The 19,343-nt window shown below is 47.6% G+C and overlaps 1 protein-coding gene across 1 annotated transcript in view; it reads right to left on the reverse strand.

Annotated features, from left to right (window-relative positions):
* Positions 1 to 2,303: 2,303 nt before the first annotated feature.
* UNC93B1 (unc-93 homolog B1, TLR signaling regulator) overlaps positions 2,304 to 19,343 on the reverse strand; it is a 28,551-nt gene continuing 11,511 nt past the window's right edge. Inside the window, 10 exon segments of the mRNA XM_029575482.1 lie at positions 2,304 to 6,011; positions 8,955 to 9,073; positions 9,410 to 9,683; positions 10,812 to 10,870; positions 10,873 to 10,912; positions 10,914 to 10,994; positions 13,791 to 13,918; positions 15,168 to 15,261; positions 17,506 to 17,635; positions 18,763 to 18,924. Coding sequence (XP_029431342.1) covers positions 5,649 to 6,011; positions 8,955 to 9,073; positions 9,410 to 9,683; positions 10,812 to 10,870; positions 10,873 to 10,912; positions 10,914 to 10,994; positions 13,791 to 13,918; positions 15,168 to 15,261; positions 17,506 to 17,635; positions 18,763 to 18,924 — 1,450 coding nt within the window. The 3' untranslated portion in view covers positions 2,304 to 5,648.

The following is a 19,343-nucleotide window of genomic DNA, read 5'->3' on the forward strand; positions in this document are numbered from 1 at the left end:
TTGCCTTGTTACATTCTTTTGCCGACTTCAGATCATTAGACACTATCACCCCAAGGTCTCTCTCTCCTGCTCTGTGCACATCAGCCCTTCACCGCCCATCAAATACAGTTTTTGGATTTCCACACCCCAGATGCATGACTCTGCATTTCTTGGCATTGAATCTCAGCTGCCATATCTTTGACCACTCTTCCAGCTTCCTTAAATCCCGTCTCATTCTCTCCACTCCTTCCGGCGTGTCCTCTCTGTTGCAGATCTTAGTATCACCCACAAAAAGACAAATCTTACCTTCCATCCTGTCCATAATGTCGCTCACATAGATATTGAACAGGACCAGTCCCCAACACCGATCCTTGCGGCACTCCGCTTAACACTGCTCTCTCTTCAGAGATAGTGTATTCAGTGGGTTAGTTATACTTTCCTGTTTTTCTGATGGAGAAAGTTGTCAGCCACGTTATCAACACCTCCTGAGGAAATGGGTAATGTCATGCGGGTCCTGAGGCTCCCATGTTAGATTTAAAGGGCCATGCAAAATTAAAAAACATCCCCATCAAAACTGGAAAAAGATGTGTCTCAGGGGGAGTCAAGGCTATTTCCCCCTCCTCACGCCGGCGCCACCATCGAGGCGGCCCTGACTTGCCAATTTAAGAATTAAAATCAGGTGCTCGCATGAGGATGATCCCCCCAACCCATCAAAATTAAATAAAAGTGTATCCCCCCACCCCCTTGCAATACTAATATGTCCCAGCAGCCCTTCCCCCCATGATAAAAAAACTTCAGTGGGGTATAGGGTCCTCCAGAAATTCCCCTGCTCCCAAGTCTTGGAAAATCTCCCCCCGAACCCCCTTCCTGCTCACAACCAGGCTAGGGGGCGCTCTGGGGAGTAATGATGGATCTTTGCATTTGGAGGTTAGGGGGCTCGGGGGGGGGGGCAGTCCTCTCGAGGATTTCTTTGGGGATAGGAGGGGAAGGTTTTGGGGGACCCTATACCCTTTTTTTTTTATCATGGAGAGGGAGGGGCCAAAGGGGGGGACCTGCCAGGTCATATCAGTACTGCAAGAGGGTGGGGGGGGGGATATATTTTATTTAATGTTGACAGGGTTGGGGGTTTGGAAGGACCGTCATTATGCAAACATCTGATTTTTATTTTTAAATTGGCTTATCGGGGCCGCCTCAAATGGTGGCCCTGGGGTGAGGAGGGGGGGAGGGGTTAGTCTTGCCTCCTCCCACACACCTTTTTCCAATTTTGAGTGGGATGTTTCATAATTTTTCATGGCCCTTTAAGGTGCTGGCGGCCCTGTGAGGTTGGAGCTGCGATACGCCCCCCGGTGATAGTGGGACCCCTCCTGTGAAAAAGGATTGTGGCTCAGTACATCCAGCTTTAAGTGAGAAATCTGGAACGTAGCCTGGAGGGAGGAACTACTGCATGTCCCACCTGCAGGACCAAGCCCTACCTGGGTAATATTTAAAGACTACGGGGACTGATTCACCTCCACTATTTTGGGCCTCACTTGGGTCCTTCACGGCAGAAGAGGGGATAGCCTAGTGGCTACAAACTAAGGACCTGAGGATTCAAATCCCACTGATGCTCCCTGTGAACATAAGAAAGTCACTTCCACCATCCACTGCCTGAAGTACACACTTGGAGTGAACGATACCGCGCATGCTAGAAATCCTGAGCTAGCGAGACCAGTACCCAACTGGACCCTGGCGGATGACATCACCCAGTCATGGGGCTGGCTGTGGAGAACACCCGTTACAGGAAAGCCACTGAGCTAAAGCTAAAAATCACTTCAGTTCACTGCTTAATTCCTGTATAGGAATGTTATTTGTTATACAACCCACTGGTGTGGCACATACAGGAAGTGACATCACTGGCAGGAAATGACATCAACTGCAGGCGACGAGATAAATACAGGGAGAGCGATGCTGCAAATATGAAGCAGACAGAAGGGGATAGCACCAATGGGAAATGTCATTTCTGGCTCATGTTGAAATAACAGTTCAATCCCTGTGACAACTGTTCTCTTCCGGGAAGGTGCATTACCAGTATCCCAGCTATGGTGGTTACCAGTACATTGTGGAATGCGAGTGGCACAATGGATATTTCCAGCATTGGCAGAAGGGGGAAGAGCCATGCCCAGGGCCCCCAAATACAATCTATCCGGAGAATCCAGCGTTCACTTCCCGTTTCTGTCGGTCACACTCAGCCTTATTCCTACATTTATCTCCTCTACCCTCTTAGTGTTCGCCCTCTCCCCCCAAACTTCCTCTGAAACCCAAGTCTACAATAAAAATGTCTGCCATTAGAAACAAAACTTTTGCCTTTATTGTCTGCATTTTCCTATGAAATGGTTTTGCAGATAGCTTCTTCAAGAACTCGCTTTTATACAAATCCTATCTCTGTAATTTAGAAATGGAAAGGGAGAGATTACCTGTATACAACCGGCGGAGGCCGAGCAGATTTAAAAAGAAAGTGAGAGAGCAGGAATATGGCTAGCCAATGCCAGCCCAGCAGCTTTCACGGTGGCCGACGGGGGCTGCAAAATGTTTTAGAAGTGCCAGATTTCATAATCGCTACTGACATCACAACGTCACTAGCCAACGGCAACAAAGCAGCATTCACACAACGGCTACTGAGCAGAGCTAACCTATCTCAGGGGTCAGCTGGATGAGGCTTTCTCCTGTTTCACACCGAAATCATTATCTTACCACATTGCTAAGTAAATACACCCATTTTGTCCTACAAAACTCCCACATCGTTTTAGCTACGTTGGCAGTGAATCTCTGGTAACTCCAGCTCTGCTCCCCTTTCTTGGCGCCACTGCTTCTTCCAAGGTCACACAAATTCTCAGTAAGGCGCATTACGTCAGAGTGGCTCTCATTTCTGGTCCTTTACATCCCCTCAACAGCTCCAGATTTCAGGGTAACCAAATATGCAAAGGTGACCTGGACCTTAGTTGAAATGTATGCAAACTCATCTCGTGAATATTCAGTATGGATATCCTGAAATCCAGAACTGTCCAGGGGCCTTCTGGACTGGAACTGGGCACCACTGCTCCTTTAGCCCTTTCTCTAAACCAGCGGTTCTCACATCTGTCAGGGGGGACCCCTAACCAGTTGGATTTTCAGGATATCGGCAATAAATATGCATGAGAAAGATTTGCATGCACCGTCTCTACTGAATACAAATTTATCTCAGATATATTTATCATGGATAGCCTGAACACCTGGCGGGTCCGGGGTCCTCTAGGACATATTTGTTAAACACTGGGCTAAAACTACCTGAAGACGGGAGAAAGCAGGAAATTGCAAACAGTGGCTTAGTGACATCATAGGGGCCTTTGGGGATCTCAGTGAGGCTGTTCCGCATTACTGAGATTTTATTTTCTGACGCACAGAATAGCATCCAATTTACCCTCAGATCAGGGGTATTCATTCCAAGCCTGGTTTTCAACATATCCACCATGAATATTCAGTAGGTACATTTATTTGATTTGTATGCTGCCTTTCAGGCACTAATACTTTGAGTGTATTATTGCCTTTCCATCTTGGTGAGGTACAAGAGAATCACTTGCAGCTCATACATAATTTTAAACAAACACAATTTCAGCACCTACAGAAAACTAAAAAAAGATTAAAACCCAACATCTGCAAACATTAGGGCTAAATCCCATGTTCATTGGCAGAGTTTGGTTAACCTGAAGTGGAAAGCAGGCCGCACTGGACCATAGCTCTGTCCGACCGGACAGCAGAGAACCACACGCAGCCTTGCACAAAAGCTCAGGCTGCAGGGATTGAAGTATTAGTGCGCAGGCAGCTACGCTCCGGCCTGTGGTTCGCTCGCATCACTTCTTTCCGCCCGCGTGTTTCTGTTCCCCTGAGACCAAGGCCCTGAAGGGACACCAGCGAGCACTCCTGGCTGCTTCACTTCAGAAGCCTTAGTGCCTCCAATGCTCAGTTCAGGTTCTCTTGCCTGGGAAAGCAGCTGTACTGCAGCTCTGGCAGGGGATAATTCCACCCAAAAGCAAGTTAACAGTGCTTGATATTTTGCTGGTTATATAATTAGATATAGCAGTGATAGCTGCCATCTCTCTAGGCAGAGCCCCTTCAACTGAACAGTACTCTAGCTTAGCCCCCTAGGAGGCACGAATGATTTAATGCACGCCCACCGCACATATGGGTGCTCCTAAACCTTAAGCAAGCGTATTTTGAGCATCTTCCTTAGGACTTAACACGCACAGGTAAGTGGATAATAAAACATGCTCGCACCAAGGACATTCCCCGTTTTACTGGTTGGTCCACCAGTTTGCCCAGTCTGTCCTAAGGTCATAGAGACCCCTCTGGTTCTTCAGCCTTCACCTCCCCTCCTCCCCCCCCCCCCGTTGACCAAGACCCCTCACCCAGTCATTTTAGACTTAAACAGAGATTTATGCGGACTTACACCTCATCAAGAGAAGTTAATATACGAGGCTGACAGCCCGCCGTGCGCTGCGGCCGCCGGATTTAAAATTAAGATTTACACATGTTAATTAAGGCCGCACCCTATCCCAACCCCACCCCTTTTTAAAACTCTCAAATGCGCACCTACGCACGTAATTTGCGACTTGTAAAATACACGTTGCTCATGCACGGCCCACATGCTCATGTTTTTTGGGTCTTTTAATGCGAGCAACGCTTTTAAAATTCACCCCTAAGCCACTATTTACCATTGCAAAGTGGTCCATGGGATTTATACTCTGCGAGTTTTCTTCCTGAGCTGCTCCTCACAAATTCTTGCTGGGAAGGACGGAGGAGAAGGGAGACATTGTTGAGAATATTGCCCAAAGGGAAAGAAATCATCATCAGCTGTGCAACAGAAATATATACCCAAACATCATGGCCTATGACACTACTTGAGCTGAAAAGGGAGCAGGAGATCTTCAGGGCTACATATCTGAGTGCAGACGAGGTGCTATAATCAGATGAATGGCATGGCTACAATATCCCCTAGCCAAGGAGCTTTTAGACTAACCTTCAGGTAGTTTACTTCTGGTGACATAATGAGCTGGTGGCAGCAGTGGGATTGGAACCTGGGTTTTCGGATTTCATACTCAGCTAACCACAAGGCTGAAGTGCCAGCGCCAGCGCTGTGTAAATTTGCCAATCTGGCCTCCCTATGAAACAAATCCCTGAACTTCTCAGCTATACGCGCCCTGATCAGGATGACAAAGCAAGGTCTGAGCTGTCTCACAGCAGCACGCAGATGTTGCAGGCTGTTTATAATACTTCTTGGGGAGTTCAAGGCCCTGCCCCTTCCACCTCCCCCTGCCCCGGAGCTAGCGGAAAGTTAGGTCAGCACCCCCCGTCAGTTTTTCTTGATTAGCGAGGGCACACGGGAAACGAGGTCAGCAGTCACTCAGGAAACAGTTCCAGCAGCAAGGGGGCCCATCTTTCGTGGCCTCAGACTGGCCCCGGTCTCACTTCAGTGGGGGGGGGGGGGGGGTGTCCTCACATTAATCTCCAGGCATCCATTCCTGAGAGCAGAAGTGATCGGCCGGAGCCCCTTGGACTGTTGGTGGGTGAGGCAATCTTCTGGAGGAGACAGAAGCAGGAGGGTGAGGAGCTGCGGCAGAGGACAGAAGTAATAAAGGATCCTCGCTCTGAGCTCCTCAGATCACCTCGCCCCCTGCATTCTCTCCTGCCCCCTCCTCTTCCTCCACCGCCTGCTCATAGCTGTGCTGCTGCTTTCTTCTCTTTTCCCTCCGTCTGCGTTTCTCAGCGCCGCGCCCCTGGGCTCCGATGTCCGCCTCCTGCTCATCCGACGAGGAGTCCTCGCTGCCCGCCGCATCCGATTTCTCCGAGCCCGACTCGTCCGAGTTGTCATCCTCCAGGTAGCGGTAGCCACGCACCTTGTGGCGGGGTTTGGGGATCTTGGGGATGCGGAAAGCGATGCCCTGAGACAATTTGCGCTCCATCCAGAGGTAGGAGGCAATGGAAACCAGCGCTGCAAAGAGCATGATGGAGAGCTTTGCCTGCAGGGGGCACCAGAGAGAAAGAGGGTCAGGGCACAGCACGGAAAACATTTCTCACCCCAGACCTTGCATAAGCGGCTTCTCTTTTAGGAGGAGAATTGGGAAGAGGAATATTTGTGCTCGACGGTTTGTCTTGAGCTTTTGTGCTTGTCAAAAAGGGCCAGAATGGCAGCATCAGGAAGTCAAAGGTTCTATTTGTGTGCAGCCTGGAAAACAGCGGTACAAGCTTCACCCCGCAATCACACAAACACACACACACACACACAGCCCCCCCCCCACACACACACACACAGCCCCACGACAGAACAAGCATCAGCAATGCAAGCTTTCCTCACACACACACTGCCCCAGCACACAACAGGCACATCGCAGGCAACAGCAGTGCAAACGTAAGAACATAAGAAATTCCCATACTGGGTGAGACCAAGGGTCCATCAAGCCCAGCATCCTGTTTCCAACAGAGGCCAAACCAGGCCACAAGAACCTGGCAATTACCCAAACACTAAGAAGATCCCATGCTACTGATGCAATTAATAGCAGTGGCTATTCCCTAAGTAAACTTGATTAATAGCCATTAATGGATTTCTCCTCCAATAACTTATCCAAACCTTTTTTGAACCCAGCTACACTAACTGCACTAACCACATCCTCTGGCAACAAATTCCAGAGCTTTATTGTGCGTTGAGTAAAAAAGAACTTTCTCCGATTAGTTTTAAATGTGCCCCATGCTAACTTCATGGAGTGCCTCCTAGTCTTTCTATTATCCGAAAGAGTAAATAACCGATTCACATCTACCCGTTCTAGACCTCTCATGATTTTAAACACCTCTATCATATCCCCCCTCAGCCTTCTCTTCTCCAACCTGAAAAGTCCTAACCTCTTTAGTCTTTCCTCATAGGAGAGTTGTTCCATCCCCTTTATCATTTTGATCGCACTTCTCTGACCCTTCTCCAGTGCAACTATATCTTTTTTTAGATGCAGTGACCAGAATTGTACACAGTGTTCAAGGTGCGGTCTCACCATGGAGAGATACAGAGACATTATGGTATTTTCCGTTTTATTCACCATTCCCTTCCTAATAATTCCCAACATTCTGTTTGCGTTTTTGACTGCCGCAGCACACTGAGCCGACGATTTCAATTAGAGATGTGAATCGGAACTGAAATCGGATCCGATTCTGGTTCCGATTCACATCTCTAATTTCAATGTGTTATCCATTTTGACGTCTAGATCTTTTTCCTAGGTGTTAGCTCCTAATATGGAACCCAACATTGTGTAACTACAGCATGGGTTATTTTTCCCTATATGCATCACCTTGCACTTGTCCACATTAAATTTCATCTGCCATCTGGATGCCCAATCTTCCAGTCTTGCAAAGTGCTCCTGTAATGTATCACAATCCGCTTGTGATTTAACTACTCTGAATAATTTTGTGTCATATGCAAATTTGATTACCTCACTTGTCGTATTCCTTTCCAGATCATTTATATATATATTGAAAAGCACCAGTCCCAATACAGATCCCTGAGGCACTCCACTGTTTACCCTTTTCCACTGAGAAAATTGCCCATTTAATCCTACTCTCTGTTTCCTGTCTTTTAACCAGTTTGTAATCCACGAAAGGACATCGCCACCTATCCCATGACTTTTACTTTTCCTAGAAGCCTCTCATTAGATACTTTGTCAGATGCCTTCTGAAAATCCAAGTATACTATATCTACATGTTTATTAACTCCTTCAAAAAAGTGAAGCAGATTTGTGAGGCAAGACTTGCCTTGGGTAAATCCATGTTGACTTTGTTCCATTAAACCATGTCTTTCTATATGTTCTGTAATTTTGATCTTTAGAATAGTTTCCACTATTTTTCATGGCACTGAAGTCAGGCTCACTGGTCTATAGTTTCTGGATCACCCCTGGAGCCCTTTTTAAATATTGGGGTTACATTCGCCACCCTCCTGTCTTCAGGTACAATGCATGATTTTAATGACAGGTTACATATTTTAACTAATAAATCTGAAATTTCATTTTTGAGTTCCTTCAGAACCCTGGGATGCATACCATCCGGTCCAGGTGATTTGCTACACTTTAGTTTGTCATTCTGGCCTACTACATCTTCCAGGTTCACAGTGATTTCGTTCAGTTCGTCTGACTCATCACCCCTGAAAACCATCTCCAGAACCGGTATCTCCCCAACATCCTCATTAGTAAACACAGAAGCAAAGAATTAATTTAGTCTTTCTGCAATGGCCTTATGTTCCCTAAGAGCCCCTTTAACCTCTCAATCATCTAACGGTCCAACCGACTCCCTCACAGGTACAACACAGGCAGCAGCAGTACAAACTTCCCTCACATACACTACCCCAGCACAGAAGGGAGTACAGTATGGGTGTCAGCAGTGCAAGCTTCATACACATCCCCAGCATAGGCAACAGCAGTGCAAGCTTCCTTCACACGCACACACAACGGAGAACAGGCACAACACAGACAGCATCAGTGCAAGCTTCTCATACACACACACTGTCCCACCACAGAACAGGCACTGCACAGGCAGTAGCAGCTCAAGCTTCCCTCACATGCGCACACATTGCCCCAGCACAGAACAGCTGCATTGCAGGCAACAGCAGTGCAAATTTTCCTCACACTTCCACACATCCCTACCATACAACAGATACAGCATGAGCAACAGCAGTGAAAGCTTCCCTCACACACACACTCTGCCTGTCCACAGAGCAGGCGCACCGCAGGCAGCAGCAGTTCACGCTTCCCTCACACACACTCTGCCTCTGCACAGAGCAGGCGCACCGCAGGCAGCAGCAGTTCACGCTTCCCTCACACACACTCTGCCTCACCATACAGCACAGGCAGGCATGAGGGGATGGGGCAAGGAAAGAATGGGTATAAGGAACAGCTTTGAAAAGAATTTGGTGGATTTAGGACTCTCACCTTCATGGGCAGCTCAGACCAGAGGTAGACAACAAAGATGGCCATAGCCTGCCACCAATGATAAATGGTGAAGATGAAATCCTGACGCTCCTTGTCTTCATAGAACATCCCCAGGATAACTGCAGAATGGGGGGGAAGAGGGGGGAAGGTGAGGAGAGAGAGACAGGATGGGAAGAACAAGGGACAACAGGAGGAAAGATCCAGTAAATGCAAATCACGCATCAGAAACTCACAGGAAAATCTCTGCATCGCGTGATAGATTGCAAAATCCCATGTCCATGACTGACGTTCTAGTCTACTCCTCACCTACCTGGGTTCAGGAATTATCAACTAACTTGAAATGCTTCTGTCTGCTCCCGGCATTACTGCAGAGCAGCGCCATTTCCTGCCCTTTCACGCCATTCGTATCCGCCATCGCCGCGGCGCAGTGGCCATGCCCGAGCCATCACACTTACTGCTCAGTCCAGTTTTGTTCAAAGCACTTCCGAGGCCCCAGAGCACAGCCAGCAGGTACACGGTGCCGCTCTGCGCCAAGATCCTGGGCTTGGGGGCCCAGCAGAAGAGGGCAATTATGAGGAGGCCATGGACGAGACCTCCCGCCACCAGCGGCACCTGGCGGGGCAGCTTCAGCATGGTCAGGCCGAGGCTGGAGAAGGCGGACGCCGAGAGACCGTAGGCGATGATGATGTATGCCAGGTTCTCCATGCCGATGGAGCACACGCCATAGCACTGAGAGAAAGGAAAGAAAACCCACATTAGGACGAGGCCTGTCTGCGGGCCAGCCCAGTAGTTCGGCAGCAGTGCTGTGTACTGCCATGCACAAAAGCTGGGTTCAGGTTTCTGGGCCTGGTTTCTGCTCCCTGGGCTATCGGGGCTGGCAGAGGAGGCCTTCCCAGCCCCTGAAGGGGGAAAAAGGGAATCTCAGCTATTGCCCATCGCTGACACTTACTGGTCAAACTGGGGTGGCATGCGTACCGTGCTCCGGAGGGAGCTGCAGGTGTAGCCCCTGGCTCTAGCCAAGGAATGACCCCGGAATGACCGAGCAAGGCGGAGGTTGTAAAATAAGGGGAAACCCTCATGTGGCTGCTAATGAAGGGTCATGACATCCCAACAGAGGCCAATTCTGATTGGAGCTGCAAGTCCAAAGGAGCAGAAGACTAGGAAAAAAGGGCCTAAAAGCAATCAGACTGGATCCTTACTCTGCAGACAGCAAACAAGGGGAGAACTGTGGCCTGTCAGGGACAGAAAACCATCAGGCAATCATCTCTCCGTCTTGGGGCAGCTCTGCAGCGTGACCTCACGCTCTCGTTTCTAAAGGAAGGCCACACGCAGCTCTAGCTCGGGGGTCACACCATGATCAGAGCAAAATAGCTTCTCTATTCTTTTTCTTATTCTGTACTTTTCAGGGAATATGATTAGTGCCATTTGTTTCTCACTCGCATCTTTATTCCCCGACCATAAGTGTCTTAAGCTCAGTCAGAGGCACCTCTCCCCAGGATCCTGGTGCACACAGTGTCTCTCCTTCTTTTTACCCATCCTAAACGCTCCAGAATCTCCAGCCCCAACACAGAGAGAGGGAGACGTCTCTCGATGGCCAAAGAAAGAGATGCACACTGAAGTAGGAGAAGATTGAATCTGACTTTGGGAGTGGCTGATACCGAGGCCACTCTCCCCAGTGACGCACAGGAAGAGAGCACATCCTGTGCCTTTCCCAAAAGGGAATAGTAAAGATGGAAGGCACAGATCAGTCACACACAAGTTCAGCCTGTGGCATCCCAGTGAAACAAGAACTACTAAGGTGGTTTCTGCCCCGCCTACCAAAATGCATTCAGGGTAAAAGGTTCCCAGCGCACGTACCAGTGCGAAGCCCGTACAGACAAACAGCACCTCGAAGCCGCTGTAGACGAAGAACGGAAGAGGTGGCGGAGGCGATAGTCCCGCATGTGCTTGAACGGCAAGCTGGAAGATGTTCCCCCAGCCGATGCTGCGCAGGTCGATCTCCTCGGTGGGGCGATACGCCGAGCCACACAGGATCAGGATCTGGGAATCAAGCCACAGGGTGAAAAAAACCCACTCATTCCCCCAACATTCCCCCCCCCCCCCCCAGTCAAACCGGATTTCCGGGAATCCCAGACTCGCCTGGTTAAGGCCATGGAAGGGCAGCGTGGGTCCCTCGGAAGATGCGAATGCCTTGCTAGCCAGAAATAAGCTCTTACAGGGGCGGATCCCAGGCTAATTCACTCTATCCGAACCCATTGCTGAAGCTTATGTTTACCTTGCCAGCCCAAAAGCACCCGCAGCTGCCATACGCCGGTCACCCCGGTGAAGAGCGCTATTGCATTCACGCCACGTTAGACGCTCGTTAAATAGGCGCTAATCCCCTTACTGCATTAGGGGATTGATTGGCACCTATTTTCCCCGCGTCTAACTGCACGTTAACAGCGCGCTGGGCTTAGCGCACCGTATGGCATCGGCCCCCTAAGTATTTATTTTATTTATTCAAAATTACTTGTTTCCCACATCCTCCAAAGTTCAGGGCAGGGCACAACCTTAATGTACATAAAATAGTTCATAACAATAAAATTAAAAATAACAACAAGACAAATAAGTACAGATCAATATCTGGATCTGCTGGGATATCGGTACATTCCATGCGATTAATCATTTGAAGGTGGAAAAGCTGCAGTAAATAGGAAGGTTGTTGGGAGCTTTCTTATATTCCTTTGAGTCTTGCATACTGCAAATATGGAGTGGAAGGGAAGTCCAGAGGGTTGGACAGACAATGAAAAATGCTCGCACGTCATGGAGATGATATACTGAGAAGATGGCTGGATGACCGTAGTGTTCTTGTGGGGATATATAGTTTTAATGTTGTCCCGAGCCATGGAGAAGTGATGTGTGAAGGAGCGTCCCTGAAAACCCTTCTTAACCAGCGCTGGACCAGGCATCTAGCCTGGGCCACCTTAAAAGCTACAGACACAGGTAGCTGGGTGGGCAGATCCCAGAGAGCAGGAATAAGAGTCTGGGCACACCCGGAGAGAGAAGTTCCTGTAAGAAGGTGAATACTGAAAGCACATGTTGAAATGTGAATACTAAAAATAAATGTTGAGATGTGAATACTGAAAATAAATAAATACTAATAGTGAACGAGGCTGAAAGCAAGCCAGTTTGTTGGATAAATTGCCTGTGGAAAATAAAGATTTTGCAAAGAAGATCCAGCATCTAGCGTGTGTCTGGCATTTGGGGAGTTACAGATCACTTGTGCTATCTCACATGATATTATTTAGAAGATTATAGGCTCAATTTTCAAAAGCATTTACACGCTTAAAATTGGGTTTTACATGTGTTAATACATTTCACCTATGTAAGTGGGCTTTTGAAAATTGCTACAATATGCGCCATTGAATTGTCCACATAATATTCATGTGGAAGTGCACTTTATGTGCATAACAGGGATGTGCATTTGTGCATCCATTCGTTTCACCACTAAGAACATATCTAACGCATGGGAGCTAGGTGCATAAAACGAAAGGTGTGCGCTTACATCTAGGGGGTGCTCACATACGCGCACAATATTGGGCTTGTGTGTCCATTCGTTAGATACGTGCTTAGACACGAAACATGGCACAACGAATCGAATGAACGGATGCATGAATGGCTTTTGAAAATTGCCACATTACTGCTGTATGTATTACTATTGCCACTTTGTCCTGAATCTGTCAGTATGCTGGTAAGCAATGTAGAACTGGAGAAAAGTGATCATGAATTTGTACCTGTTAAAAGATGAGCAGCTGAATTTTGAACAATTTGTAGGGATCCGATTGTGCTTTATGGAATTCCAATGTACAGAAAAGTTACAATAATCGAATGATGAGAAAACCAGTGATCGTAAAACTGTCCTACAATCAGAAGTATCAAGAAAAGGCTTAAGGTGACTAAATAATCTGAGTTTAGTTTTAGTTTTGACTTGCAACTGTATGGATAACGTAGGGTCCATCATGACACTTAAGTTATGCATCTTTATTTATTTATTTATTTAGTGGCCTCAGTCAGGGTCATTTTTAAAAGGAATGCAGGTGAGCCCTTAAACACTCGTATTAGTGCATAAACACTCGTATTAGTGCACGAGCAGAGAGACGCTGCAATTTAAAATTGTGCTCGCAAGAACGTTTCAAGTACCTCCCCCCAACCCGCGCATATTTCAGCTAGGGCTCGAGCGGCTTTCACGCACGTATGCAGGCGGATTTTAAAACATGCTCGGACTAGGGAAAAAAACGTTTTTACAAGTAGTCCGCCAGTTTGCCCAGTTCATATCGAGGTCTTTAAGAGCCCTCTGGTTCTTCATCCCGCAAGCCCCCCCCCCACTTGACCCCCGAACCCTCACGCCGGGCTAAACGCCCTAAAACCCGAGATTTCCAGACTTGCTGCTCACCAGAACCAGAAGTAAAGTTACGCAGATGACGAGCTGATGGGCAATCTGTCAATGGTCAGCTTTCTGAAAATGAGGACTTGCATGCAAAAAATCTCGGTCCCTCTCAAAACTCCCATGCCCCGTCTCTTCTTCTTCACGTGCGTACGGGTATGAACGCGTGTACTTCACGGCTTCTTAAAACGCGCGCTGCTCGCGCGCAAGTCCTGCAAACGCGTGCATGTGGGCGTTTGTGCGTGGGCAACTCTTAAAATCGACCCCAATATGCTTAAAAGCCAGAGCAGCAATGGAAATCCCAATGCTTGAAGTCTGGTTTTTTTTTCCTATGCTTTGTCCTACGTATGGAAGTTGGGCTCTATTTACACGCAAGCTGATGGGAGCCCTAGACCCAGTGGCCGCACCCCTACCAGAAGCATGGAAACGAAAGCCACGCCCATCATGACGCTCTCCACGATGATCAAGTTCAGGCTGCGTGGCAGCGTCTGCAGCACCGTGGTGTTAAACCCCGGCAGGATCCCATGAGTCACCGATGTCCCTGGGGAGAGGAGGGAAGAAAGAGAGCATCACTGACTCCCATACACATCAATTAACAGAGATCAGATCTCAATTGTTCCTGCAGTCCCAGCCTCTCCCTGCAGGAGGTGCTGTAGGGCACGGTCCTGGGCTCTGCGCTCCGCGGCCACTGCTCCTGCAGTTCCAAACAGCTCCTGTAGTCTCGGCATCAAGGATGGCTTGGGTCAGAGACAAAGAAGTGGAGACTCTGCTTCAAAGTTTCAAAAATGTGCACATTTTAATTTAACAAAAAAATACACACACCACACACACACACACACAACAATTTCTTATCTTTGGAGTTTGTATACTGACAATCATCTTAACACAAGCATGCTCCACATTCTTCCTTTATATTACAATTATTATGCCAGCTGTTTAGTTGTGGACTGGTTTGTCGATTGGAGCTGGGAAGGCAGGAAAAAGGAGGAATTGCGGAATGAACGTGGCTCTCTGATTTCCGGCCACCTCTGTGATACGAGTGCAGGTGGTGTCTTCGGTTCTTTGATGAAAGAACCATTAAACTGGGGCTTTCAGTAGTGGCTTCCCTGTGCGTCGGCAGTACCTGCAAGCCTTGTTTTATAACGCGGGTAGCATATTGGATACGGCAGGCGGGGGTTTGAACCCTTGGTCCTCCAGGGGGTGGGACTGGAGCTCTGCACAGAGATCTTCCCAAAGGGTGTGAATGGGGAAAGCAGCTAAGACTGTCAGCGTCCCCTGGCGTTCTGGGGGGGCTATCAGGGGAGATCCAAACTGTTGTCAGCAGGGAGGTTTCTGCCGGCACAGTGTCTTGTGTCCCGGAGGACTGGAGCCGAACTGGGCTTCATCTCACCCCTTGGCTGCCCAGTAAAGGAATTCACATTTAAGTAGGGGAATCCATGTCATGTTTGGACTCCTTGTTTTCTTTCGTTAAACCCCCTCCGAAAACGCATGACTGCTGAGCTGCATTTAAACCAGACCCCCACATAAATAAAAAGAAAAGCTAACGGACACCGCATTCATCTGGAAATTTACAGAACAGACAAGTAAATGTATATCATTCTCCGTTTTTGTAGAGGGTTTGCAAGCAGGGATATGGCAGCTGTTAACATCATCCCAGAAGGACAAAAAACGAAAACAGCATTTTAAAGGTATTAACCAAAAAACCTTAATACAGCGGTCCCCGTGTCCCCATCACTGCCAGCAGGAGGCGCTGTACTAACCACGGTAAGGGAGATTTATGTCTAACTTACCACATTCAACAACGCTGTGGAGGGTGTGGTTTAGCGGGAAGAGAAAGTGGTGCAAAAAGAACACCATGGGCATCTGAGCAATGACGAAACTTAACTGTGAAATAAAAAAAAAAGCAATGATTAAATGAAACGTAAAGTCTACACATCTACAGCCGTCTGCCTGCGTGGAGTGTGACGTGCAGAATCCCATCATGAAACCTGTATGGGAGTGCGGCTGTAATGTACCGAGAAGATTAGCAGCTTTTAAACCTCTGAAATTAAAAAATACCAAAATAAAATGCATAACTGTCATGACTGATGCAGCTTCACTCTCATGTTCCCTTCACATATACTCAAAGATCACCACATGGGGCAGGATGGGACCCAAATTTAAGCGTTTGATCTGCCAATTCCATTGTGACAGAACTAAAACAAGGTGACATTTAAATGGGGAACCTGTATCTACTGTACATATAAATACTTAATGTATTGCTGTTTTATGCTAAGGCTTTCACCGACTCAGACATCTCCGCCTCTGTGCAAGGTCAGTGTGGGCAGAAGGCCAGGAATGCCATTACAGAACCATTACAGGGGCAGAGTGAGGATACAGTAAGGAGGCCCCATTACAGAACCTAGAAAGGATTTTTATTTTATTTACATTCCACCTTTCGGCACGTCAAAGCGGATTACATTCAGGCATTGTATTAAGCCCATTACAAACCTGCATGAGCTGCTTTAATTCAGTCTCTCCTTTTTCTGTGGCTGCTCCGATTTAAAAAAAACAGAATTGAAAATCTGATCCTGAGATCTAATTATTTAAGAGATAGACTTTCAGAAACCTGGAGAATGGATAACTTATCCTGCTACAGTTCCCCTGATAAGATAACTTAAGATACTCGGCAGGAAAAACTCCCTGCTGAATATCCCCAAATAAAGTTATCCAGGAAAACCCTAGCCAGTTAGGCCTCCGAGTCATACTGGGCTGGGGCATGGGGAAATCAGGCCACCAGGCCGTTTTTTCATTTTAAGGTCAGATCACTGTATATAATCTTTTCAATATAGCCAGGCAAGCTTAAAGCTATTTGAGAGGGTATCTAACCGGAGATATTCAGACACACCTGGATGATTTGGAAGCCTAACTGGCTAGGTTTCCCCAGATCATTTTATTTAGGGATATTCAGTAGGACGTTTATCCCACTGAGTGTCCAGGTTATCTTATCTGGACTTTACCTGGATAAATTATTTGTTTTCCAGATTTTTTAGAATTTACCTCTAAATAGAGCTCAGGGCCAGATTTATTATTCTGGTTTTTTGTTTGTTTTTTTTTTTTTAAACACAGCAGCCACAGAAAAATGAGAGATCAAAATTTAAGCAGCTCCAACAGGTTCTGTACTGGGGCTCCTTGCTATTTCCTCAGTCTGACCCTGTAGTCTAAGGGTGCTTCAAAGTTCTCAGTAGAGACAGATCAGTGGTTGGCAGGGAAGAAGCCGAAAGAGACTGGCAGTATAAGAAGAGTGAATTGATCTGACCTGTGGAAATAGCCAATGGCTATTGGAATGCTAAAGTTGCCAAAAGGTCAGCTAGTATATCAAAGATCAGCATTAAGTTTTGCTTCTGCGTTAGGGCTCAACTTACAAGAATGCAGTAATATTAGTATAACTGAGATAAGAGTATCAACCAGCTAGAAGCTGCTATGCAAATAAAGGCACTAACCCATTGGTGTACAGGTTTGGAGAAGAGCTCTACATGTACTTTACCTTGCTATGCAATTCCGCACTGCTCTGGAAGATAATCTTACTAATAAAGAATCTCTCTTTGACTGTCAGGGTTCAGTGCTTATTCCAGCAGTAGGATGTGCCCACAATAGTACAGTTTCAGTAATGTATCCTTACTCTGACCTCATACAGGTTCTGCAATGGGATTCCATGAGAAAGCCAGCCGGATCAAGCCAAGTCAGTCCTGGTTCTGACCAGGTACATTGGAGGCTTGACATTGTAAAGAAAAACAGGACTACAATTCCATGAATACTATGGGACAAAATCAAAGCTGAGTCAGGCTCTCTCTTATGACCAGAATCCATCTGCCAACCCTATCCAAATGACACTAATACCAGTCAAAAGCTGCAGGTCAAAAGATCACTTGTCCCACAGCACATAGAACAGACTAACTTGTTTTGGGAGCTGTTATGCACAGAGATGCCCGCTGCATCCATCATTTTTCAGGATTAGATAGTGCGAGTGCTTGGCGCTAGCACACGGGACTGAATGAGTTCTTTAATGGCGTAATAATGTATAATGTGCATTGATGCTCCTGCCCACACAGGGCTTCAAGGTGTCTATATGGACTGGGCGTTACTCACATTGAAGAAGGTGTAGAAGACAGTCTGGAAGATGATGATGTATTTGTGACAGGCTCCACGAGGTGCTTTGCGCTGTTCTTGGATAAGCTCCTCCTTGTAATTCACATACTCATAATACTTCTGTGCCATCCTGGAAATGTGGGGAAACATTTTTCATAAAGTCCAGGTTTGCTGTTTATGCCAGGAACTTGTTAGGCTAAGCCCTGCAGGCTGGGAGGGTCAGTAACTTGCTGAGCTCCGCCAAAGATCCTGCAGGCTGGGAGTGTCCGTAACTTGCTGGCCTGAGGATAAGCCTAAGGTTCTGCAGGCTGGGAGTGTCCGTAACTTGCTGGCCTGAGGATAAGCCTAAGGTGCAGCAGGCTGGGAGTGTCCGTAACTTTCTGGGCTGAATCCCTGCAGGCTGGGAGTGTCAGTAACTTGCTGGCCTGAGGATAAGCCTAAGGTTCTGCAGGCTGGGAGTGTCCGTAACTTTCTGGGCTGAATCCCTGCAGGCTGGGAGTGTCAGTAACTTGCTGGCCTGAGGATAAGCCTAAGGTTCTGCAGGCTGGGAGTGTCCGTAACTTGCTGGCCTGAGGATAAGCCTAAGGTGCAGCAGGCTGGGAGTGTCTGTAACTTTCTGGGCTGAATCCCTGCAGGCTGGGAGTGTCAGTAACTTGCTGGCCTGAGGATAAGCCTAAGGTGCAGCAGGCTGGGAGTGTCCGTAACTTTCTGGGCTGAATCCCTGCAGGCTGGGAGTGTCAGTAACTTGCTGGCCTGAGGATAAGCCTAAGGTGCAGCAGGCTGGGAGTGTCTGTAACTTTCTGGGCTGAATCCCTGCAGGCTGGGAGTGTCAGTAACTTGCTGGCCTGAGGATAAGCCTAAGGTGCAGCAGGCTGGGAGTGTCCGTAACTTTCTGGGCTGAATCCCTGCAGGCTGGGAGTGTCAGTAACTTGCTGGCCTGAGGATAAGCCTAAGGTGCAGCAGGCTGGGAGTGTCTGTAACTTTCTGGGCTGAATCCCTGCAGGCTGGGAGTGTCAGTAACTTGCTGGCCTGAGGATAAGCCTAAGGTGCAGCAGGCTGGGAGTGTCCGTAACTTTCTGGGCTGAATCCCTGCAGGCTGGGAGTGTCAGTAACTTGCTGGCCTGAGGTGCAGCAGGCTGGGAGGGTCAGTAAATTGTTGATTGTAATTGCATTACAGCTTTCACTTTCATTAATAAATAGCTTCTGACCTCACCTTTGGTTCCAGTTTACCCCATTAACTTGCCACTTGCCTCTCACCTGGTGATGTAGTTGCCCATGGAAGTCCAGAGGGGCACAATCACAACCCCTATGGCTACGGCTGAAGGCACCAGGGTGTAATAACGCTCCCAGTAATTGGTGGAGACAAAGAGAGCGTAGATGCCCACTGCGAGAAACATCATCCACTTGGTGCCAAAGAACCTGAGGACATAAGGGCAAAGCACAGGAGTTGGTGGAGCTCCGAGTACACTCTGAATGTCAGATACTTTAAAAATACCAACAATGTTTTTTTATAGCACTATTAGATGTATGCAGCACTGTACAACAGTGAAAGGTATTCAGGTACCATATGTCCCTGCCCCAAAGAACTTACAATGTAAGTGAGCTGCTGAGGTGATGGGAGATAAAGAGACTTACTCAAGGCCAGAAGGAGTGTTAATGGGAGAAGTGGATTTGAACCCTGGCTTGCTTGAGTCCCAGACCAGGGATCCACATTTACAGAGAAGCTACCCTCTGTGTAATAGGAGCCATGGATTAGTAACTATACTATACCATAGAGGGGTCTATGAAAGTGGACAGACTAGATGAGTTCTAGGGTCCTTATCTACTGACATATTCTC

This window comes from Rhinatrema bivittatum, chromosome 13 (assembly GCF_901001135.1).
Source record: "Rhinatrema bivittatum chromosome 13, aRhiBiv1.1, whole genome shotgun sequence".
Classification (NCBI taxonomy): Eukaryota; Metazoa; Chordata; class Amphibia; order Gymnophiona; family Rhinatrematidae; genus Rhinatrema; species Rhinatrema bivittatum.